General features: G+C 36.2%; 1 protein-coding gene across 2 annotated transcripts in view; it reads left to right on the top strand.

Annotated features, from left to right (window-relative positions):
* Positions 1-26,944, top strand: part of LOC132139511 (ras-GEF domain-containing family member 1B-A-like) — a 70,380-nt gene that overhangs the window by 28,362 nt on the left and 15,074 nt on the right. Inside the window, exon 1 of one of the 2 annotated variants that reach the window (XM_059547916.1) lies at positions 23,720-23,986. The exons of the other annotated variant lie outside the window; for it this stretch is intronic. Within the exon in view, the coding sequence (XP_059403899.1) occupies positions 23,903-23,986 (84 nt within the window). The 5' untranslated portion in view covers positions 23,720-23,902. Of the gene's footprint in view, positions 1-23,719; positions 23,987-26,944 lie in introns of those variants that run through there. 2 annotated transcript variants of the gene reach the window in all.

Raw genomic sequence — 26,944 nt, forward strand, 5'->3', positions numbered from 1 at the left:
GCCTTGTACTGGTGACCTTATATTCAACTGTGTAGGAGTTTTGGCTCAGTAGCATATTATAGACAACATGGATTTCAAATGATTTTAGCTGTGAGTTTTATTTATAACAACAATTACAACATTTGAACAAAAAACGGATTAATTCAGGAACAAGTGACTGTTTTAATGAATCTTTTTATATATAATATTTACAGCACACAAGAGACTCCGATGCACAATGGTCATAGCAAGTGTATCAGAAGTGAGAGACAGTTTGTGTTCCATTAGTGTATCATGAACATTTGACTGATGACTGACTAGCTGCCCGCGGTTGTTCATTTAGGTTGGCGTCCCATGACAGTGGCAGGACAGCTCGGTTGGAGCTCTGGAATTTTAATCAGTGTTTTGGAGTTTTGAGGGGGAGGTGTCTGATTCACTGGACCAGTTAAGAACAAGCTTTATATTTAGAACACATCCGCTCATGGAACCATCTGAATAATACAAAAGTGACCACTAACATAATGAGCTGAGAAGCTTTATCAGCATGACAGGGAAGTTGGAGAGAGTCTTACGAGCTCTACAAGAAGTACCTTTTGATCATATTATTATAAGAGGATAACTATCCATTTCTTAATTCAAATTACAAACATTATGAAGTTATCCTTTATTATACTTTTGACAAATCTCAAGATGGCACACTTATAAGCATATCCATATGTGTTTTAAACCTTGGGTTGTTAGATGTGTGTGTTAATTTTTTTCACGAGTTATTGGTTTTGATGCTTTGTGGGTCTTCATATTCACTAGGGTTTTTCTAGATCAGCCGTAGCTGAAGCATTTATTTGATGTCATGCAGCTGACTGCATTGCTATGGCAACAGCAAAAGCTTTTGTGCCCAGATGCGCCCTTAGAAATGAAAGTGAGTCTTTAAACGATGAGAAATCATTTTCAGATGATGCTGCATCATTGAGAAGACCTCTCTGTTTTCTAGGCATATTTTAGTTTAACTAGAGATGTTTTACTCATGTTGAACAGATCTGGATTTTTCATATTATTGTAAGTCATGTATTTGTATGTTTGTGTGAATGTGCTGTTTGTTGGCGAGGGCTTTGTATCTTTTTTGAGACTCAAATATTGTAGCTCACTTCTGCTCCAAAAAAGAAAAAAAACTGGCTTCTTAAATTGTAATTATGACAAATATTTATTATTATGACATTAGTCAAATTGAGGTACTAATTCACAATAATGAGATAAACAAAACATTCTTAATTATGACATGAAAAGTAAAAATTATGACCACTTTTCATGTAATTACTCAGTGCATGTTATTGTTTATTTATATATTGATATTGACAGACAGACAAAGAGAGACATTTCAGGTTCAAAACATAGAACATCATGGTTCAAAACATCATGCAGAGGCCTGTTTCCCCCAAACTAATGCAAAGCAGGTTGTATAAAACATATGATAAATCCAGATAGCAGATTTGATTATGTATTGAATAAATTCAATACACAGAGTGAAGTAGTTAAAGTCTTTGGTTCTTTTAATTGTGATGATATTGATTTAACAAAAACCCACCAAATCACTATCTCAACAAATTAGAATACTTCATAAGACCAATAATTTTTTTTTAATTTTTAGTGAATTGTTGGCCTTCTGGAAAGTATGTTCATTCACTGTACATGTACTCAATACTTGGTAGAGGCTCCTTTTGCTTTAATAACTACCTCAATTCAGCGTGGCATGAAAGTGAGGTGGTATGGAAGCCCAGGTTTCTTTGACATTTTTGGTCTCTTGTTTCTCATCTTCCTCTTGACAATAGCCCATAGATTCTCTATAGGGTTCAGGTCTGTGAGTTTGCTGGCCAGTCAAGCACACCAACACCATGGTCATTTAACCAACTTTTGGTGCTTTTGGCAGTGTGGGCAGGTGCCAAATCCTGCTGGAAAATGAAATCAGCAACTTCAAAAAGCTAACCCTTACTTGGTAAACGGGTGCAGTGACTTTGGTTTTCAAAAAACACAATGGACCAACAGCAGCAGATGACATTGCACCCCAAATCATCACAGACTGTGGAAACTTAACACTGGACTTCAAGCAACTTGGGCTATGAGCTTCTCCACCCTTCCTCCAGACTCTAGTACCTTGGTTTCCAAATGAAATACAAAACTTGCTCTCATCTGAAAAGAGGACTTTGGACCACTGGGCAACAGTCCAGTTCTTCTTTTCCTTAGTCCAGGTAAGAAGCCTCTAACATTGTCTGTGGTACAGGAGAGGCTTAACAAGAGGAATATGACAACTTTAGCCAAATTCCTTGAAACGTCTGTATGCCTTGACCCCAGCCTCAGTCCATTCCTTGTGAAGTTCACTCAAATTCTTGATTCGATTTTGCCTGACAATCCTCATAAGTCTGTGTTTCTCTTGGTTGGTTGTGCATTTTTTTCTTCCACACTTTTTCTTCCACTCAACTTTCTGTTAACATGCTTGGATACAGCACTTTGTGAACGGACAGCTTCTTTGGCAATTAATGTTTGTGGCTTACCCTCTTTGTGAAGGGTGTCAATGATTGTCTTCTGGACAACTGTCACATCAGCAGTCTTATCCATGATTGTGTAGCCTAGTGAACCTATCTGAGAGACCATTTTGAAGACTCAAGAAACCTTCAAAGGTGTTTTGAGTTGATTAGCTGATTGGCATGTCAGCATATTCTAATTTGTTGAAATGTGAATTAGTTGTTTTTTGTTAAATGTGAGCCAAATCATCACAGTAAAAAGAACCAAAGACTTAAACTACTTCAATCTGTGTGCACTGAATTTCACAATTTGAGTTATTACTGAAATAAATGAATTTTTCCATGACATTCTACTTTGAGATGCACCTGTATATAATGAAACATTTTGAGAATATCTTTTTAATCATGTATTTGTCAAAGAGGTTTGTTATCTGTATTAAGTGCACATATATGTCACAGCTTGTGCAGAGATTTCCAGGATTATCGTGGAGTCTGTCAGGCTCTGGTAGACTGCCAACTGGTGCAATGCCGGTCGGGCAATCTAACGATGATGCATTATGTAATAAGTCAGGACTTGTTATTAAACTTGTCATTTGGTCTACAGTGCTTCTCAACTGCTGGATCATGGCCTAAAATCAGAAGTCTGTTCTGATGCACAGAAGAAAAAGAAAATAATTAATCACATAATTAGGATAACTATATGAGGGAATATTGTTCCCATATCTTTTATTGTTGTTTTGTTAAAAATTATCACTTGGTAGAAGCTAGCCAAATTACAAAACCTACCAACGTCCTTGATAATGGACAAATTATAATGTGTTCTGTGTAGTCACTTATTTATAAATGAGCACTTTTTTTTCTTTTTTTTTTTACCATTTACTATACAAAAAATACAATAGAAATGGTGAAATATTATTACAATATAAATTAACTGTTTTCTTTTTTAATATATATTTTTAATTCAGGTAAAAGTTGAATTTTCAACAGCCATTATTGCAGTCTTCAGAGTCTCATGATCCTTCAGAAATCATTCAAATTTGCTGATTTTGTGCTCAATAAACACAACATTGTTTTATTATCAATGTTGAAAACAGCTGCTTAAAAATTTTGTGGAAACCACAATGAATTTTTTTTTTCAGGATAAGCTCAAAAGAACAAGACTTAAGGTCACTTTATAGAACTGACCTTCCTCTGAGGATGTTTGTCTTCCAAGGAAAGGCTGCTTTGATGACTGACTGACTCATAGCTTTTGTACTGGCTGCATTATTCCCTTTTTACGGATGGGCTACCACAGCACCCGGGTCCTCCTAAGATGAATTTCTCCTGTTTGAACTGTAATAACAAACAACCCTTTTGTATTTAATAACCTAGAACACTTACGCAGTGCATCTTCAAGATATTTCCATCTTTGTTCAAAGTATGTAAGTGTTATGAAAACAGAATGAAGGTCAGGAGACCAGTGAATGGATGAATAAAGTGTACAGGAATGTTTTTTACATGTAAAGCCATTGACACGATCCAATGCTAAACTTGATCTATTTGACTGCTGTTTTTATCCAAGCTGTACAATGTCCCCACAAGTTATGTTTAAATGCTACCAAATATTCCGTTAGTAATCAAATTGATGGCTCTGTATTGAAAAGCCTCCATGTAAAGACTTCAATTGAGCTCTGTCTGATCGGATTAAAAAGGGTGCATAGGCCTGAAATAATCCAATCAAGAAGACAAAATGAATCATGTTAACAATTAAATCTGTCTTCTCAATCGGATTTAAAAATAGATTGTGCACCTATATTTTTACGTTTTACTACACTGTAAAAAGTGAATCATGAGTCTTGTAATTTTCATTAAAAAAATTAAGGTGATAATTAAAAATAATGTGTGGATTTCATTAAAGAAATTATGATTCAGTGTTGTATAGAAAAGAATGAGGACTTTTTACTAATAAAACCAAGATATGCATTTTCCTCTTTTTTTTTAAGGAGACTTTTTGGTGCTTGAATTGGGGAACTGATTAAACTAAAATAATTAAGGAAAGAAGGCTGCCTATTTATTTTAAGAGAATTAGCTCAGTTTTGCAGTTTTATTTTGGTGACTGTTAGTTCCCAGCATTCTTTGCATATGGCTGGATATGGAGAGTAAATTTTGAAATTAAATGCTACTTTATATTTTTGGGTGAAAGGAAGCATCTATTAATGTTTAATGTTCAGTTACATTTGACATTTGTAAGAGTTTCTGTAACATTGAAGTTTCCATTGCACAGTGCAATCAATCATTACCACTGTGCTGAAGAGTAGAGCTTGTGGGTATGGATACTACTCTTCTAAGGCATTAAACCTTGTTTAATCAGCAGTAGCTTTGCTAGTGCTAGTGCAGTACTTTCCAGTATTTCTCAAGTATTTTCCTACTTGAGGTGATTGGCTGTATACAGTCTTGTAAATTTATAAAATAACAAAATACAAACAGACCTCATTTAAAATCACAGACTTTTGAGAATAAACTTAAAATAAATGAGCACATTTCCCTAATTATATAAAATGTATTGTGTCATAGATTAATTAATTTAGGAGATTTCACATGATTTATTCAGGAAGATGCCATTTAAAAAAATCAAGCCTGAAAAACTACTCAAAAATATTATGTGTAATATTGTTACCTTAATTTTTTTAAAGTAAATAGCTCATTAGATTTTTTACAGTGTACTATTTGTTTACATCTTATGAACACATTTATTTTCATTTCTTGTCTTTGTTGTTCATTGGAGTAGACTGACATATTTGACATGAATTTAAGCATACTTTTTAAATGTGTCATAGAAGCAAAAATTACAGTTATACTTGCGGTAGCTCCAGTGACATTGCAGTGTACTTTTTCCTTGTTCTGAACAAGGCATCTTGGCAATAAGTTTTGTTTGGATGTAATTCAAATGAAAATGAAAATGTGTATTGGATTTTAAAGTATAGGGTCCAAATAAACTGAAATTGGATTGGATTCATGCCAATTGCCGAAGATTTATGCATGTAAACATACCTACTCTGTGTTAACATAGGAACTGATCCCATGACCCAAGCACCACATTAGATGAAGCCTGGAAGTTTCCCAGTTTTCATCCCAGCAGCACTCTTAGCCTCATGTGATATGGCCTTCACGTAAGGAACATCTGTAAGAATGTATCCATCACACATCTCAGTGAATCTGTGCAATGTGATCTTGTCTAGCACACATTATCTTTCAGTGTTTTATGGCTGCTCAAATCACTTTTTTGTAATGTTGTTATTTGCATGCCTCCAAGCTATTCCCACTTCCATTCAGCAATTCAGAAGAAATTTGGACACTTAAACTGCACTCAAGAATAAATGAATTTCGTTGCATTAACAAAATGTTAAACCTGGCGCCAAACAGTTGATGGCAGAGCTTATTTCAAAACTAATGTATCTTTTCTGAGCAGTGTTTACAACAACTTTGACAATAAAAAAGTATCCAAATGTTTGTTTTCAGCTGCTTCACTGAAGATCATGGAGGATGTGTACCTTCTGCATGCCATTTTGGCTGCATTTACACTGCAGGTCTTGATGCCCAAATCCGATTTTCTGACTATATCCGATTTCTTGGACGACCCGCTTACATCATCTTTTAAAAGTGACCCATATCCGATTTTTGCATTTACACTATACACTGCTGAAACTACCAAACGTAGACGTTCTGACCCGGAAAAGGAAGTAAAACTGTACGAAATACAATGGATGCCGATGCAAATAAAATTATACAGTGTTTTGCTTTTCACAATATATTGAAAAGTTAACAAAAAAAATCAGCAAAACATTGGTCTCGTACCGCGGAGAAAAAAAGAGGAGCCCTTGTTGCAGCCTGGGCGAATTTCGCGCCTATAATAAGTCATGTGATCTAAGTTGGTGGTGTCCACCTGAGTTGACGTCACTTTTTTAATGACGTACGGCTCGCATTTACTGGGGAATATCCGATTTGTCTGCTTACATGGCACACACGAATGCACGTATCCGATTCATATCCGATTTATTACCACATATGAATGAGGCCTGAATCCGATCTGAGAACATCGGAATCCATGCGTTTTTTTCCTGCTTACACGTTCACCGGTCATATCCAATCTGTGTCACATGAGAGGAAAAAAAAAAAATTGGGTCACTTGAACCATGCAGTGTAAATGGGCCCTTAGATGCTGTCCCCAGACAATCTTCATTTCCCTCGGCATAATAGCTGCATTGCCCCAGACTCAAGCAGATTTGAGTGTTTTTAGGAGGCTCCTTTATATAGATGGCGACTGGTGTTTGACAAAGCAGTTGGTTTTATTTCTGGCAGGTTTTTCTATTGAAGCCATACTTGATAAATCTGTGTACTTTAGTTTGGACTACATTCTATCTGTATTCTAAAATAAACTTTAACTGAAAGAACTGAAAGTTTTAAATGATAATGATGTGGAATTGACTACCTGATTTCACCTGATGACTTTCACATGTCCGTCAGATTCACTTGTGGCACATCAGTACTAGAAACTCCCAGGAAAATCCCTCACACCCACTCACTGTAGTTTTTAAGGCACCTAAAACCTGCTTTTGTCTAATAGCTGTCATGTGTCCAATTACATTGTTTCACAGAGAGAAACAGTTACCTCACCCTTGTGAAATCCCCACATTTTCTTTTCATTTCCTCTTTCTCCTAATTCTTAGAGAATCGTGTTGTAGATAATGAAGTCAACTGAATTTAACTTTAAACCAGCTGATTGGAAGCTTTAGGATATGGCATTTACTGCATACATTTCTCTGTTGTGGGGAGAAACAAAATTTCCGTGATTCAAATTTTACTCAATCTTGATGCACTTCAAAATGTTCACAGGAAATCCCTTTTAACAAGCAAAAATGCAAGTAGAGGGTTTATTCATGAATAATTTACCTAATTATTGGCAACATAGTGTATTAAAGAAGATAAACTGAGCTATGGCTTTACTTTACTGAGCAGTGTAAGTTTTAGAGGAGACAAAAAAAGCAAAAAAAAACAATATGCCTTGCCTGAGGGACTTATTAAAGATTTTTTTTTTTGGATTTGTTGCCCTTTTCTTTTGAGTAAATGGAGAAATATGTTTTATTCATGCTGTACTATAGCCTGTGGCAAGCTAAGAATTTTTCTTCAAGATGAGATTAGTTATGTTAAGTCATTTGTTAAATTGTTCAATGGAATAATAGGCTTCTAATTTGCATACGTGTGTTGCCTTTAATTGATTCATGGTTACAAACCTTTCAAAGACAAACTGTAAGTGCAGCAGCAGATAATCACTTCCTTCTCCTGTGGTTATGAAAAGCTGACCTGTATGGAAATGTGACTTGTGTCCAGTATCCTGTCCTTTTTAACCCTGTCAAAAACAGCTCTTTTCAGAGCAAGCCATTTTGTAGAATTTTCCTTTAAATGTTAATGAGCTTTGCTGACCCCGCCTTTCTCTTCTGAGCCGCTTTCAGAGAGAGACCGTTTACTTTAGCTGCATTCATTGTGAAACTTGCTAATAAGCACATTATTAGGAAAGGCAATTTGCAAAGATTCCTTAACTTATACTCACTTTTTCTGTAGGTAAAAGACCACAAATGATGTGTTCAAACATAGACGCATTTAGGCAGATCCAACACAATCCCTTCAGAAACAAACGTAATCTACTGTGTCTTCAGCAGCTCAGATGTCGGGGGTTAACGACGACTGCTGTATTCATTATTACATCTAACAACAAAACACCTCAATCACTATGAGAAATTCTTGTCTACATTTGCTCTGGCAGTGAAACAATGGTATTCTGTTCACAGCTCACTCAAGGCAGGTCTAAGGTAAGACACCAGTCCAGTCTGTGCTGAAACACTGTCAATCAAACTATCGTGGGCGGGGCCTGTCTCTGTGACATCAAAAAGACAGGCATCTGAGATCGGCTCGATTTGAGAAAGGGGTAAAGATTTTCATGGATTAAAATAAAAACAACTGGGTGGATTTTTATCATTATAGGGTGGTTGAGTACACACACTGCCAACACACATTTCAGTTCAAACAACTTGTAAAAGTGCATGTAGCATCCAATGACCCCTTTAAGTTTAGGGCCTGTGTTGTGAAACAACAAATTAGCTCTTTATCATAAACCGTTTGCCCCAGCTATGTTATAGTCATTTGTCTACTTTACAGTGGCATGCGAAGGTTTGGGAAACCCTTGCAGAAAATGTGAATAATTTTAACAAAATGAGAGAGATCATACAAAATGCATATTATTTTTTAGTTAGTACTGTCCTGAGTAAGATATTGTATTTAAAAGATTTTTACATTTAGTCCACAACACAAAACAATTGCTGAAATTATTAAAATAACCCCATTCAAAAGTTTGGGAACCCTTAGTTCTTAATACTGTGTGCTGTTACCTGGATGATCCACGACTGTCTTTCTGTTTTGTGATGGTTGTGCATGAGTCCCTTGTTTGTTCTGAACAGTTAAACTGAGAAGTTAACTTTTCTTCAGAAATATTTCCAGCTTCTTTCGCATATTTGAACCCTTTCCAGCAATGACTGTATGATTTTGAGATCCATTTTTTTTTTACACTGAGGACAATTGAGGGACTCAAACACAACTATTAAAAAAGGTTCAAACTTTCACTGATGCTCCAGAAGGAAACAAGATGCATTAAGAGTTTTGAAACTTTTGAACACCATGAAGATGACCAAATTTTTCTTATTTTGTTGAAATGTAATTTTTTTCCATTTAGTTCTGTCCTTCGTAAGCAAGAGAAGATACTTGTATGTTTCCCAGAACACAAATTAAGTACAATTTTCCTTGATCTTCAAATTCCAAAAGTTTTCACCGCCCAACTCTTAATCCATCTTGTTTCCTTCTGGAGCATCAGTGAAAGTTTGAACCTTTTTTAATAGTTGTGTTTGAGTCCCTCAATTGTCCTCAGCGTAAAAAAAAAAAGGATCTCAAAATCATAATATGCAAAGATGCTGGAAAACTGAAGTATCTGCACAACCTTAAAGATTTTTCTGAAGAACAGTTCTCAGTTTAACTGTTCAGAACAAACAAGGGACTCATGAACAACCATCACAAAACAGAAAGACAGTCGTGGATCGTCCAGGTAACAGCACACAGTATTAGGAACTAAGGGTTACCAAACTTTTGAATGGGGTTATTTTTTTAATTTCAGCTTTTTTTTTTGTCTTGTGGACTATATGCAAACATCTTTTATGTAAAATATCTTACTCAGGACAATAATAAATAAAAAAATAACATGCATTTAGTATGATCTCTCTTATTTTTTGAAAATTATTCACATTTTCACAGATTTTACAAGGGGTTCCTAAACTTCCGCATACCACTGTAAATATAAAACATATATTTTTGTTAATATGATTATGCCACAAAAAAAAAAAATCATATAGTAACAGTGTTAGTAAGAGTATTAAAATATTATCTAGTATAGTAATTACATTTCTTTGCTACATACCGCATCATTTATATTCATGTTGAATCGTGTTTTTCCTCATGGTTGTGAATTGAGACTAAATGTGTGAATCGTGTCCAGGCGGGGGGCAGATATTTGTTGCACTCTTTTGACTTGCGTGTATTATGGATGTCATGCGGCAAGGGTGTGATGAAACATCCATCCTCCCAATAAAATGTCTACTAAGATATTAGAGTGATGTTTGCATGGAAGCACTGGTAGATATAGTGAAGGCCTGTATGTGTGATGAAATAAGACTTTAGTGTTTCTAATGCTCAGTTTGAAGTCTACAAATGAGGCTCTGAACTGCTCATTTGTGTTTGAGAACCGAGTAAATTAAGTTTGACTTGAACGTGTTGCATGGGAAAGTTTTAAATGATAAACATGAGGTAATTAGAAGCTAAACTTAAATGGAGATTGAGCTCCAAATATAGAATGGGAGATGTTTATGCATGTGTAGGAACCCATTTAATAACAGTTTTTATCAGCTTTGTTCTGTTTTACTGAACCAGAGCTGGAGGATTAACAGTTCAGTCGTTCTTTAAAACTTAAGAAAAAAAAACGTTTGCTCTCATGAATAGGTAATTGTTTGCCTCATTTGTTGACTGTTAGCTGAAAATGTAAACCATGACAGTTGAAACGCATGCTCTCTGATACATCAGAGAAGAGAGTGAGATGTTGTTGTTTCATCATCATCATCACCATCATCTGAGTAATAGATTAGTTTTTATTTCCAAAAAGTTTTTTTAACAGAGCATAATCAGTACAATATATTTTTGCCCTTTCAAGATGAGACTCAAAGACATATGTGACCATGGACCACAAAACCAGTCTTAAGTGTCAATTTTTCGAAAATCAAGATTTGTACATAATTTGAAAGGTGAATAAATTGGCTTTTGGTTGATGTATGGTTTATTAGTATCAGACAATATTTGGCCAAGATACAGCTATTTGAAAATCTGGAATCTGAGGGTGCAAAAAAATCTAAATACTGAGAAAATCACCTTTAAAGTTGTCCAAATGAATTTCTTAGCAATACATTTTACTAATCAAAAAATCTTCAAGGAACATGATCTTAATATCCTAATGATTTTTGGCATAAAAAAACGATAATTTTCACAAATACAATGTTTTTTTTTTTTTTTGCTATTGCTTATAATATACCCCAACGACTTAAGACTGGATTTGTGTTCCAGGGTCACATATGTTCTTTACATTTCTCTAATAAAATGAAAAAACAAAATCCCAGTTTGAATGAAAGGCACACATGTGCCACAAAGGATTATGGGTAGTCATAAAAGGTGTCCGTTTCAATTGCATTAAACTGACTGTGACCACATAAATTGATGTTTGAAGCCAAGGAGAGGAAGGTAATGGTGTCTCATGAGGTTGTCATTTTATAAATCCTACAAATCAGAGGCCAGACAGTTATTCTGTCCATATGTGAAAGTCTGGAAAAAAAAGGATTGCTAAAAATGAATGCTAAAACCTTAGGTATGTAGTAGGACTTTTCTACATGCATGAGTGTGTCAGTGTGTGATAAAGAGAGAGCAGTCAAGCAGACAACTCTTCCCGGGGCAATAATAGTTCCCTCGGGTGTGTGAGTGAGGATGGAGAGAACAGGTGCAGGGGCCGACTGTGCTCTCAACACTGTGACTAATGGTGCTGAGAGGCAGAGTAGGACAGAAATGATGAGAGGAGGATGACTGTGTGGTTGGAGGGGGAGTTGAGTGACTTTAACTCATTGGAGTGTGCCTTTCACTCTGCACCCGCCATGAAGTGACTCTCACGGTCAAGTGATGGAAAAACTACATTATTACTGTACATGAAATCTAGGACCGCATCCATAGATATTTCAACATGAAGTACTTAAATACAGAGAGCAGATTTTTAGGAATGTTTTAGAAGTGATTCCCAACAGGGGTGCCGAAGCACGTTTCCAGAAAACGTTTTGCATTCTTGAAACTGTAAAAATGTATTCGAATAGATTAAGTAGGAATTAACGAATAATAAATTATGTGGATTCATCTCAGGATTGCTTTGTTTCTTTTTAAGAAAAGAAAACTAAAGATATTTATATATTAATGTGGAATACACTGAATTTATGTGCTCAGTGAGTTAGTTATTGTTAATTTCTGACTTAGTATTACTGACTTGATTCTATCCATAATATTTAATATATGAGCATACTGATAAAAGATCTATCATTCTAAGTCAGGTGTCTTCAGGGAGGAAGTTAGAAGTTGTCATGTCCAAATAAATTACACAAACATTTAACAACCAAATGCTCTCTGCAGAAAACTAAAGGAAGTTGTTGGGTCTTAGGAGAGTATGACAGAGAGCTTGAAAAACACTGTTTCACAACCAGATAAGAGGGACCATTCTGGACGTTTACATGAACACATATAATAGTATAATTACCCAAATACTGAACATGCGGGTACACATGAACCTCTGGTGCTTGCATGAGCACTGCTGTGTCTGGAGTTCAGTCTTTTTGTTGGGAGATAATCCTGAATATCGCCAGTAGATTTAGCTGTGTTTTTTTCATCTTGACTTCAGAGAGTGTTTCTCGAGGTCTCACTGGGGACCCTGGCACAGCTTTTACTGCTGTCTGAATGGCAACAGATGAGAGAAGGGGGAGACTCAAAAACGATTACTGTCAAGTGTGTGTGAGAGAGAGAGAGAGAGAGAGAGAGAGCAAGGACTTTGTCTTTAAGCCCACTGAAGCATTTACATGCTTCTCTTCTCAATTCTCTCTGTCTGTCTGACTCATAATGAGCTCATATCCAGTTACATCATAAGGAAACAGCCCTTTGAATCCAATAGGTAGCCACTGACTTAAACTCATTCACCCACCAACTGCTAAATTTGTGAGAGATTTATTGGATTTCTTATATGTGGAAATAATTCTCATGGGTTCCATGCCACATAATCTTGTTGGTTATGGTATAGATGAGAAAACATCCCTTCTTTCTCCTCCTCGCTGGCGAGTTTGATTGACGTGCTTGAGACTTTGAGTCAAGCGGCATTGTCAGACTTTCTTGTCTGTCTCTACAGGTTTGGTGTTAGGGTTTGGTGTTCAGCAGAAAGCCACAGTTATGGGTTTAAAAGCTGTCACAGTAAAAAGTAGATTTTCTTTGTTACTCTATTAGATATTTCTTTCCATATTGTTGATGTTCTTTGGTTTCAATGTTAAGAAACAAACATAAAAAATTTATTACAGAACTCTAAAATCAAATTCTGAGCTCTAAAATGCTACTTAGGTACTTTATATTAGGTCAAATCTAGTCAACATTAGATCACTCTAGTCTGTCAAAGGGTGCCACAGCATGAAGCTAAAACATGTTCTCAGGGAGTGAAAGTAGAGTTTCAGTTTTACAGACAGACATTATACTGTTGAGTGGTCATTAACTGCTGAATATTGACAAAAATATGTTAATGTTCATCAAATCTGACTCATTCTGCAACAGCCAGAGAGGCTGATATACTCGGCCTGTTTATTTTTAGATTCCCTTTGTTTTTGTTTCATTTAGATCTGTGTGTGTGTTCTTATTAATAGTTAGTAAGGTAATTGGTTAAGTTTAGATATGAGGTAAGATTAAGGAATCTAAAATATGGTTTTGCAGAATCTTTACTTATAAACTGCCAAAGAGTAGATTTGAAACAATTTGGCAATTTTAAATGAGTTTGCCGTTGCTATATGTTATTGGTTTTTGAATAATATTAGTTATGTAAGCAAGTGTTTTTTTTTCTTTTCTATAAAAGCAAAATACACTTATGGAAGAGTCCTCTCATGTGAGCCATGGCAAAGTGTCATTTAAACCCTTGCCTCTTCAGATTTTCTTATTAATCAACAGAACTTATGTCTTTCTTTAAGACTGATCTCAGATCATTTTATCGGTTCATATTGTTGCATGTTATATTGTGGATGAGAACATAAAACAGTGTCTGAATGTTGTTCAGTAAACAACTGTCATAGAAACGTTACCCAACAGGAAGCAGCTGAATACAGAGTGTGGTAACCACTGGAAACCGTTAATAAAACAACAGTTTGGTCCAAAACACAGTCAAATAGACAGAAGGAGAGGTCAGACAAATATTAAGCATCCAGTTGCCTGGCATTGAAAAAGTTCTGATCCCATATTGGAACATAAAAGCTCTTCAGAAAGTCATGATGTTCTAGCTGATGATTCTGCAACATCACTAAAGCATGATAACTATTCCAGTGCTTATTGTAAATCATAATATATATATATTTTTTAACTATTGATTTCCTGAAGAGCAGTTTATTTACTTATTTACTGAGGAGTTGCAAAAGCACTATCGTGACTGATCATGTACAACCCAGAGTTTCCTTTGCATGAAAGAACTAGGAAGTTTAGGGCCTTTTTACAACGTTTCCTTTAGAATGAATTAACACATGATTAGCATGAGGTTCCCAGTATATTTCATAAAAATATCATGCATAATATGTTATATAAATGCTTTTAAAGGAATTCATTCCTGGATGGAAATTGAAGTAGCATTACAGGGAATTACTGTACATATTTGAAATATATCCTGTAATTTTCTAGCGTTATGAATCTAGTATGGTGTCACATTAGGTGAAGTAAAAAATTCACTTACTGGATAGGCACACTGGTCAGCATAAAGATAATTAATATTTGCATTATGGATGTGATCCGTGAAGTCTCTTCTAAATATTTTATTTTGTTCTCTATAAAGAAATGATGAACAGTGACATTTATGAAAGAAATCACCATTAGTCAAAACAGCTGCATGCGATCTCCTGAGGCTCTTGAAAGTGTCACGGTTCATTTGTACCCTCCTCAAGCAGCTGTCACCACCGTCACCCACCATTATATTTTACTCACCCTCTGCATGTTCAAAGTGCACTAAATGGCAAAAAAGTATATTTATCCAGAAAGAGCAGAGCAATATACAGCGCTGACTGACGAGTCAGTGCATCTTGTAATGACTTCAACAGCTGTGAAATACATGCTTTCCTTCCGTCTTACAGTTTTTATTATAGATAGATATATCAGCAAGCCGCCTCTCTTGGATGTTGAAGTGAAGTTGTACAGACATCCATGCTGAGAAGAAAGTGAACATGAGCAGGTGCACTAGTGGAAGAGTCTTGACTGACAGCACAAAAGTAGGGGTTTGCGTCCCAGGCAGAGGTGGGCTTTGAAAGCTTTCAGTCAACATTGTGCTTTCAGCAAGGAGCCCAGTTTTCATGGGGAACTATCCTTAACAGCAGGTTGCTTTATTTTGCTTGGGATAGAAGCATGTATATAAACCTAACTGACAGGCAAACAAGCTGACATACAGCTGACATGCATGATACAGAATGGTAATCGTTATATGGTTACATGTAAAATGATATGCATGTATATTTTTAAAGCCTTAAGACCCATTATTAATAAAGGGAGACAGAACAGTGAGTGTTGTAGTACCATATTATATTATTAACATTATCTACTTGTCAATTCTGTTTTTTATTCTGTGTACCTTGTGACACCGTTTGCTGTGTTTGTTGTCCAGGTTTACTGTTGTTTTTTTAGACCTTGTGTCTGTCTGTTATATGTGTGTCTATTGTTTCCTGAAGGAACTGTGTTAAAAATGACAATAAAGTTGACACCGACTTTGATTTTAATGTATTTGCATACTTTGTATTGATGCTTGCATTGAAATCTGTTAAAATACTTATTAATGTGTCACTGTAAATTACTGCATTAGAGTACAATACATGTTAAAGGTACTATTTCAGCCTTTAAACTTGAAAATGTAATTATTTGTGAAATTTACTAGCTGTTTTTGAGTGAGAATTTTGAAAGCGATTTTTTTTCCATGTTCAGATTCATATACATATATTCAATGTGCTTTTTATTTGATTTTATTTTACTTAATACATTGTGAGAGGTACAATAAAACTGATCTTTACCCTTTTAACTTTAGCTTTGGTTGAAGTATATTGTAATTTTGTTAATACATGTTTTACTCATAACTTCACACAGTAATTGGCGGACTCCCTGCAGTACTGCTACAGACCCCATCTTGAACACCACTGTTATGAGCTTTAATCCTGATTCTACATTTTGAGTTTGTTTATGCATGTATTACATCATGGCTTATTGCAACATTGAGAATCACTCGATTAAAGTTGTACATAAGACAGATTATGCGTTTCAAAATGGTCACACAGTGACTAAGAATACAGTATCATCAGAATAGATCCAGTGCCACATTCATAAATAATGAGCTATTCATGTCACTGTCATACGGTGTTCACCTATTGCAAATTAATATTTTATGTGTCTTCCACACGGCATGATGGTAAATGCTTTGAATTTCCTTTAAACTATTATTCTTTCTTCTAGGCATTTCACTGAAGTATACTGTACAGTCAATATCAATATCCTTTTGGCTGCAGTATCAGTGTTCAGCATAATCTGAACCGGTGGAGTCGGTCTACGTAAATAGTGTTTAAATGTAAATTGGGTTATCATTCTCACTGGTACTTTGTCTTTTAGATTATTGTTCTATACAATAACAGGGTTTTGCATAACTGATATGGATTATAAATATGATACAGATCCTGGTTGTGTAGTGGTATGGTCCAGCTGATTTTAGTTAAAATAATAATGTAATAATGTAACATAAGCAGGTGTTTTACTGTACTAGTGTATGTTGCCTTTGCAGAACTGTGTGATAATTGCTATGTGGTTGATAGACTTGAATGTATGTTGTTAGAGGATAGATAGATAGATTGGGATGGGTTGGGATGGGCTGTGCAGCTTCCGTTTCACTCCTCACCTCACCGAGAAAACAGCATGAGGACACACAGCACGAGGACACACAGGCAGGAATCAGTAGATCTTCACTCTGTTTGCAGAAAAATACACGGACCCTCATTAGCTAATAAGGACAGTTCTGTTCTGAAAGGACTGTAACAATACTTTTTAAACCATAACATCCACATGGATTCACAGGGGCATTGATTCATAGTGTTTGGGTCATAAGGTCACGTCACAGCTGCTGAACTGTGCTCAGGAATTTCCTAAGAGTTGGATTTCAGGAAGAGTTTTCATCACTTTACTGCTCTTGATTCAATATGATATAGTAACTTTAGCAGTTCCATTGAAAAAGTTGTGATTTCATGCTGTTATACTCTATAATACGAATCGTGTACAATTTATGAGAACTAATAATAAGCTTTTGTTTTTCTGTCACCTCATCTTGTTAGGAAAATGTATTTCATATTGTGTACAGAAAGGTATTGATTAATTAATTTTAATGAGATTTCACAACATCTGAGACTTGCATTCTACATGAATGTAGGATGGCAAACAACTGTGTTCATTGATCACTTTGTCTCAGTGGCTAGTTTAAGAATAGCCATATTAAAAACACGTATCTATGGTGGCTGTAAAAGTTAAACAGGAAGGGGAAAAAGTGCCTCATGCTCCTGTCTTAGAACCCAAAACAGTACCAAAGTGCATAACAGGTGCATTGTCCATCCAGAACAACTTCCCCTCCTTTGCAGGAGATCTTGTGTAATCTGTCAGGTCTGGACATTAGCAGATCAGAGGGAGAATTTGTCTGGAAGTAAGAAGTGAGACATGATGGAAAGGTTGTTCCTATACAGATATTTGGCTATTTTTTGAATCACCAAAATGTGCAATCTCTCCATACCCTTTTATCAGGCAGATAAATCCAAGGCCGGCTCCATCTGGCACTGCTTTGTGTGGCATTTGGCGTGGCGTGCCTGCCATCTGCGCTTGCATTGTTTCAGACACTGGTGGCATGATGGCGAAGGCTGTGAGCAGGGTCAGAGCAGACTGTCTAGTGACCCGTTCTAATAGGCAAATGCAACCTATAGAAACTGAGTGTATCACTACATGCTGTTACATAAATAGTCTGAATTATGGCACCTTTACTTTTCCTCTGCATGCCTCAGAGTGCCCAGTAGAGCCTCAGCGAGGGCTGTGGTGCCTGTCTGTGGACTTGGAAGGCCATGAAAAGGGACCATTCCTATGTAATCTGAACAGATTATCTTTTATATATTTGTGTTGGGTAAACTGTTTTGTCTCGTTATTTCATTTTTTTTTGGCATTTTCTGGCATTTTCATTCCTAGGCGATGTGAGATTATCCAGTAGACGACTTTGAAAAATAGAAACGCCAGCTATGCAGCCAGTTGACTGAGCAGGTGTCATCTGCATTGGTGGAATTAATGAAAGCGTACAAACACACAAGTGAACACACAACCCTGTTCAGCTGTTGGATGGTGGAGCTATATTCAAACAGACGACAAAAATAAGATTGAATGGAGAGTTGCAGTGTATTTGCATTTACAATACATAAACACTCAACAGTTGAGTATATATATTTTTAAAATTGAATATATTTGAATATATTTTAAGATTTCTGTGATGTCAAAGCTAAATTTTCAGCATCATTATGCCCGTCTTCAGAGTCACATGATCCTTCAGAAATAATTCTATGCTGATTTGGTGCTGAACAAACATTTCTTATCATTGCTGCAAACAGCTGTTTAACATCTTCTTCTGGATTCTTCAAAAGAACAGCATTTATTTGAAATGGAAACCTTTTGTAAAACGATTAATGTATTTACTGTAACTTTTGATCGTTTTCTGACTGAATAAAAGAAATTCCTTTCAAATAAAAGATCTTACTGACTAAATTTTTGAATGGTAGTATATATGTCAGCCATGTCTATATTTCTAGAAACCTGTTCCTGTGGCTCAGTGGTAGAGCATTGCGTTAGTAGTGCAAAAGGTTGTGGGTATAATTCCCAGGGTACACACATACTTATTAAAAAAATAATAATGTATAGCCTGAATGCACTGTAAGTCACTGCATAGTCAATGCATAAATGTAAATGCATAAAATATAGAAACCAGAATATTGGCTTAATCTTGGTTATTGTTAATATTGCTTGAAGTGTTTGCATGATGCTTGTCAAATTGTGAATATCCATAGGTGCTGATTGACGTAGTTCAACTTACTTTAGTGTTTGTGACATTTGTCCCATTACATAATATTTCTTTTCTATGAAGTGCATAATCTTTGTAGCCTTTGCTGATGAAAGACAACACCCATAAGCAGGACAAAAAAATACTTCTTCTGGCATGCCTTAGTGCTATGCAATAGTGTGTCATACACAAAAACATAGTTATTATTAGAATGTCTTGAATTGATTTCTCATGTATGTCTTGGGTACCCAAATCTGAAGTGTAATATGAAGGCATTCAAGTGATGTGGACCCCTGGCTGGTTAAGAATAGACCCTTGAAAATGTGACAAACCAATTCCTTTTCCTCAGGTGGTCCTCTTGTTTGTTTTGACAGAGGGGGGTTGGGATGGAATGTCAGCTCTCAAGCCGTCTCTAGCCTGAAGGTGGAGGGGAGACGGGGGAGGGAGAGGTAGGGTATGTGGGTCACAGGGAGTTTGTCTGGGTGTTGTCTTCTAGTTTCCTCCATTTCCTAACCTTCCCCCCATTCATTAATGTCACTCCACATGCACACACGCAATGTCTTCCAACTGCTGTCTCATGTGCTTCAGGACCCCTCCCAAAGCACTTAACATAGTTCTCACAGCTCTTCTCTGGGATGCTCATAATGTGACTTTTTTGTAGACTATTTTGGAGATTTGAGTCCGTTTAGTCATTGTAAGTAATCATTGAGTTTTGATAAAGTTTATTTTATTTATTTTCCTTGTCATTTAGACAGTTTTACAAGCCATCTTCTTTTGTAGGCAGTTTTTCCCCAGACTGAAGCCTTACGTCTCTTGCTTCTGTCAAAGATAATTAAAATGTCAGCAATCACACAGCAAAGTCACAGATGGACACAAGATAGTCTTTTGCCCCCTGACTGACTTAAAGCATCTATATATATATATATATATATATATATATATATATGTATGTATGTATGTATGTGTGTGTGTGGCTTCTTATATGTAGTTCAGGGCTTATAGATCTAAAAGTGTTGTGATGGCTGAGAGCAGTTAATGCTGTTATGTGTCAGAACTGACAGGAAAATGTTTCATAATTCATGGCATGCTTCCAGAGAGTGTGACAACTGCATAAACAATATAGCGTGTACATTGTTATCCAGATGTGTTTATATAATTGTTTATATATAACAACCTACAGTAAGGTCTGAGTCTAATCATGTGATTGTGTTTACCCCTGAGATATATGGGAGGGAGATCATGTTCTTTGGCCCTCGAGTGAGTGTGGGAGACAAGAGAACATCGAGTGTTTTCAGCTTTCCTGTTCATTTTGCTGGCAGCCAGTCTCCCACACCTGCTGGGCGGAAAGTTCTGTTTGTGCTTGTGTGTATGCATATATATCCAATAATATACAAATATAAATGTATATTATATACAGTAAAAAACATGCAATGTTTATATATATCAATTACTGCTTGAACGTTTTGTAATAGTTAAGTATAAGTCCCTCAGTTGTCCTCACAAAATCATAAAATCATTGTTGGAAAGGGTTCAAATACACAAAAGATGCCAGAAAACCAAAGACTCTGTGGGACCTGAAGGACTTTTCTGAAGAACAACGGGCAGTTGAACTGTTCAGGATGAACAAGGGACTCATGAACAAGTATAAAAAAACAACAACTGTGGATCATCCAGGTGTAGTCAACACATTAATACGAATTCTAATTTATTCTTACTCTAATGGCCAATATATAATATAATATCTTTATATATAATACATTTTTATATCTTGAGACAAGTGTTTGCCCTTAAGTAATTGTTGATTCTCTTAGAATATGAGCCAAGTCTCTGGTCGCTGTTACACCTGTCCTTTGATCTGATCCGCTCCATCTGTGACATGTCGTATCATGTGGCATCTGTTGTTGTAGAATGGGAGGGGAGAGGCGAGATCTTTGTGACCTTCAGGGATGAGTTCAGTGGGTTATTATCTGTCGCAGCGATCCTTATGAAAAGCCGTCAGTGCTGAGGTCACCTCAGAAGAAACACAAATCATTGTGACAGAATTTTTTCACTGTTGTTGTTGAGCTTTTTGGGGGGATGATTTACTGAACTTCACATCAAAGTTTCTCAAAAGTCACATCTCGTAGTTAGAGATGTCCTATTTTTTGGTTTCTGGGATGTGAGCGGTTTTGTCAGGCAGAGACATAAAGGCGCTCTCCTCAGGCTCACGCAAACAGTGAACTAGGCCAACTGTGAAAAAATTTGTGCTTCAGACATTACTCTGGAAATGTATGTATGGACCAAATTCTCTGCAAATCAAATGCAGTCATATTTTCAAATGGTTTTAATCATCAGGTTACATTTGACTACAACTGTCTGTATCAGTTTGCAGAGTGTAAAGTAAAACTTTAATCCATTAAGAGAAATAGACTGGGAAAGTACTTCAGCCATTCTTTACTTGCCAGTTGGGGATTCCCTGGTATGTTTGTGAACAAGTCTATACAGACTTTGAGTAAAATTGACCATGTATATCTCAGCATGATTTATAAAAGGTAGGAAAAGTGTTGGGGTTAAGTAGCTGGACTTTAAGGAATAGGTAAAGCCTTTTCACTAAAATATTCTCAGAGTGTGATACTACATTTTATGATGTAAATAGTAGTACACATAACTAATAATAATAAATAACATTAAGATTAGTCAGTTTAGTGCAGACCATAAAATTGAATTTATTCAGTAAATAATAATAATAAAAAAATTGTTACAGAGTTAGGTTTATGAGATATAGAGTGGGATTTCATTTAACTCATCAGTCACAATTTTACAAAGGTTTTTTTTTTGTAAAATTAAATGTCAGGAAGTAACACACAAACACACATATCTTGTTCCTCATTTGGAAGCTAATTCTGAGCATTGTGTCACATTAGTTTCCATGCTTGGACTTTTCCATGCATGTGATCATCTGACGTAAAATGTGAGTTACTAATAAGGATCTATGAATGAGGATTGAGTAGAAGAAGCAGTAGACTGTACTGACCTAATTTTGCCCTTTGTCTGGGATTGGTTGCCGCCCATTATTCCTGATTGTTTCTTCCCAATGACTGACGGACTGAAGTTTGATATGATGTAAATCAAGATGTAAGTCAATAGATATGGGTACATCTGGAAAGAGTCAGCTTGATTTGCTGAGGTAATGAATCTGTATATATATAGTTTCATTAGGGGCAAAATCACACCCAATTTGGCATAATATTATTTCTTATATGGAGTTTTATAAATCTATTAAATGAATGCACTCGTGAAATTGAGTGGCTTTTAAACAATATGATAACTGAGTCACTCCAAAGATCAAAAGTCAAAGCTGATTGTGACATCTTTGCCCTCAAGTAATGGAGGTTTAGCATAGGTTTCTGCAGTACATTAGCACTTAGGTTAACTACAGCTAATATACTGTTGTTCTTATCACAGTGCCTGATCAACTGCTAGTACATGATTTTTCTTAGAATAGATGTGGATTAGGATCTTGATTTGAGAAATCACTACATTGTGTCAACTTTTCACATTCATAATACCCCATCTAGGACAAAAAACCGGGTGTGAGTACCTCTGGAGTAGATGGGAAGATATAGATCAGACTGTCTGTGCCGACTAACCTCAAATGTGTATTAAATGGGGAGAACGGCTGGACTTGAATGGACATTTTTATTGCTGTTTTGTTCTTGATGGTAGTGTTAACTTTTACAGAGAGCTGAACTGTTAGTTCTTCACATCTTTACAAACTCCTCCACACACTCTACACTATGAACAATGATTTTGAATACACAGAGGTTACATAACTGTGGGCCCATTGTGGAGGTGTTAGCCAAGATGTGAGCTCTGCGATTGGTTGTTTTCAAGCATAATGCTCCCCATTTTCAAATTTTATTCAGACTGGTTGTCAAAGGCATGAAGAAACATCCCAATTTTCACACCACGTTTAAAGAATCTTTTGATATGCAGATTTTAGAGATGATTTATTCTCTGTCTTTTATTTTAAAGCTGAACAAATTTGTGCTATTCTGCTTTTTATTTGACTGGTTTGATATCAAATATGATTTAAGGCGCTGATCTGCTTAAGACATTTAATATTTTAACACACATATATGCTTCTTAACAAATAATACATAGACATGAAATATGCATATATAGCAATTTAAACTATAGGTATGTGGAAACTGTAGTTATATGTTCAGAAGCATTATTAGGTTAACCATGGAGTGAGGTAAAGTTTATCAGGTGAATCAATTTGTTCTGTCAATTTAAACGACAAACAGATTGATACCATTGAGGTGAGAGAGGCGACAATAATTTTTAATTACGAATAAATAAAAAAGCACACTAACAAAACACAAAAACAATTCTACAACGAGACAGGGTGGGTATAGTGTGTTTCACAGATTTAATTTAACCTAAAAAAAGATTATACAGATTAACATTACATATACCAGAATGTGGAAAAAAAATCAAATGAGACCGCTATCGTTCAGGATATAATGGACTTGTAGGCTAACCATAAAGATTATTTTAAGGGGATTTTCGCTGACACGGGCATTTAGTCTAGTTCTTCTTTCAGTTGTCTCTCTCTTTTGGTAAAATTCCCATATGTTTTCGTTTTCAAGCGTAGACCATAGACATGCACGCGGTTGTCTGGTGCTGTCCGCTGATTGGCTGTCTGGATTCCAAAACACCGCCCACTATCATTTACTATTCGCGCGCTCAGTGGATCAGTAGCACACTTGCTCGGATTCGTGTTGCTCGTACTGTCTGCCTGGCTATATTTATAAGGATCATGCGCTTGAGTGTCACAGTCAGTATTCGTATGACATGGGAATACGCCGCGTGACTTCTTATTAGTTTCGTATGTATTGAGAATATTTGTTTTTAAGCGTGTTGTTATATGTCCGGAGCTTCATCTTGCGCAGCTATTCGTCGGCAAACTTCTGCAGGGCTGATCTACAGCGGAGTCTCGGTCCCTTTCGAGGTGAGAAACTCCAACTGTTTCGAGAAGCGCTCGATGCGTTCAATACGCGGCTTGGTTTGCATGCATTTAGATTTTTTATTTACGACCTGCTCTGTGTTCGTAAGTCAATAAATTACGTTCATGCGAGACAGAATCGTTTACTGACATATGTTACCAACAGATATTCCGTGCTGGTCATATTCACCTTGTCAAGGGAGAATGTGACCTGTATGCTGGTGGTCTTGAGTGTGAGTTCTTACAAGTGCAATATTATACAATGTACGTTACAACAGATGTAGAACACAACTAAGCCGTCATGTAATTTGATATACTGCACTGGAAATGAATGATTGCTTGTTTTTTTTTGTGGTATACTTTAAAGTATAATATTTCACCGAATGACTGTAGTGTTCATTTAATTCACTAGCTAACTTACATCCATACTGGGTTCCCACAGTCAGCGAAAACTGGTAATAAGAAGGAATATTAAAACTGCAGTTCCAAGTCTATAAAACACATTGAGATTAGTGAAATCTTAAAGTCCTGTGTAAATGTCTGTCTTTTTATTGTTTAGGATAATATAAATTTACAGTAAAGTGGCTTAAAAATAGTGTACATGGTGTGTGCTAGGTTTGCACTGCAGGATGAAGATTTATGGAAGTGTTTAGTGTTTGCTGAGCGTTTTCAGTGGGGAAATCATTTTTCATTTCTCATATTTATTAGTATAGTAGTGGTCTTGTTGTGGGTGGGTATGGGAACCTGGAGGGTTGTTGATTGCTGGTATTCCCGTGTTAATTTCAGATGATCATTCTTCCCCACTATCAAATAAGTAAGCTATTTGGGGGCTTAAGCAGATTGGCTTACCTACTTGATTAATCTGTGTAGTTTGTCAGCAGCCTTATACTGTACTTCTCTTTTTTTATCAAAAAAAAAAGGTTATGCTTGGTCAATATTGTGGATAGAAGAGACATTTGATTCTGTTTTGAAATGCTGATCTGCATCAGGTCGCTGTGATTTGGCTGGACTTTGCCTCTGTGATACCAGTCATGCAGGCAGCTCGAAGTGCTTTTACTGGGGAAGAACACTATGCCCCCCTAATCTATCACCAGCCAAGCCCTTTATTTACTCAGACACACTTGTGTAGTTTCAGTGAAGTTACAGCTCCCTTCCCCCACCGTCTTACACACACACACACACACCTGCTCACTTCCCAAGGCTAATGTGTAACCCACTTTGACAGAAACCAAAAGACCAAGACTTAATTGGATCCTGAATCCTGCTGAATTTATTGAAAGCCGACAATGTTGTGCCATACTGGAGTCTGTAACAGCGCCATGAACAGACATGTTTATTTCCTCATTTCATAATATTCATTACATCCTTTTATAGTAATTTGTCAATTTACACAAAACACCCCAGTTTCTTGAATACATCAGACATCTGTTTGTTTGGATCTTTAAGAGAAATGTGAGTGGGAATCTTTTCTTCTTGTCATCACAGCAGTCCTCATCAGTCTTTCCTATTTGTTAGAATCTTGATCCTTGGTTGTTTTTATATTCAGCATGAAGTGACCTTTAAAGTCAAGACTGCCAACACAACTTTACAGCTCCTAATAACATGCCAATGATCCACACAATCTGTTGTTGAGGATCCAGTTTCAAAACATTGCGGAGCATTTGGGTTTTGTTGTTTTAACCTCCACGTTAGACCGGGTTCTCGCCGTCACAGAAAACCTGTAAATATCAAGGAATTTACAAATTGTGATTTCAAACTAAACCGATCTTAAAAAAATCATGGAAATATCATGGATATCATGGACAAGTAACATTTTTTATTTAATTTTCTATTTATTGAATAGGTGTTCTCCAAATAGAAATATAACTTTAAATTTAAATTATATAAAATGAATTTTTTTATTTATTCAGTATTTTACTTACAATATTCAAATTTTAAAGACATTTCATTGACAATATATATATATATGTTTGTGTATAGTATATGTATATATAATATTTATTATATTTTAATCAACTTTGTCTTTATCCAGTAGGGATAAATGAGTATAAAATCATGGAAATGTATCGGTGAAAATGTGTGGGAACCCTGAAGATCAGACTGTTTATTTATCTTGCTGAGTGTTGCTTTATGTTTGAAGAAGCCCGTTTTGATCTCGAGCCACAGTAATCAACACTACAGTCAACATGTGGGTGGGACTGAATGTTTTCAGCTTTCTGATAGTCATAACTATTTAAAATGCAGCTGTGCAAGGATGCCAAATATTCTACATGGCCAAAATAAAAGCTCTGACAAAAAAAACAGTGCAGTAAATCATGTGAAAGCAAAGGCCTTTTTTGTTTGCAGCCCCTGTGGTGAAGGCTGTGCTCAGTGTTTGTTTGAGCAGGACAGGGGAGAGGACATGTGGCCGGCCATACTTGACACCTGCATCCAAAAAGTAAATGCAGCCAGAATCCCTGCTACTAATCAGCTTCAGCCATGGTTTATTATTTAGTCAGAATTCAATCGACCAGCAATTGGTGCGGCTAGAGAGTTTAAAAGGGCCTTGACTTTTTCTGTTTTAGCAGGCAGATTTGTTGCCTGGGGGCTTCACTAATAGGGTTGCATGGGCAGATGTGCAGGGGGATCCTGCTTTTCTTCTTAAAATGAGACCCTGTTTGGTCTAAAACAATACAATGGTTTATTTTTATGAACGTTAAGGCAAATTCTGTTGCAGAATACGAGTCAGAGAATAAAACTGTGTGTGGTTCCCAGAGGCATCATTCATATAGGACTTGACAAATAGTCAATTTCTGGAGATGAGCGCGAAATCATTCTTGACATCATTTGGCCTTCCGCTCCTTTATCTCATTGACATTCTCAGATGGTATAACACATGGTAAAGCAGATGCGCAGGGGGTGTTTGCTGCCTTGACCTCTCGGGCCTCCATTTTGATGCTAATGCCTATGGTTTTATGAAGGAGG

Source organism: Carassius carassius, chromosome 4 (assembly GCF_963082965.1).
Source record: "Carassius carassius chromosome 4, fCarCar2.1, whole genome shotgun sequence".
Classification (NCBI taxonomy): domain Eukaryota; kingdom Metazoa; phylum Chordata; class Actinopteri; order Cypriniformes; family Cyprinidae; genus Carassius; species Carassius carassius.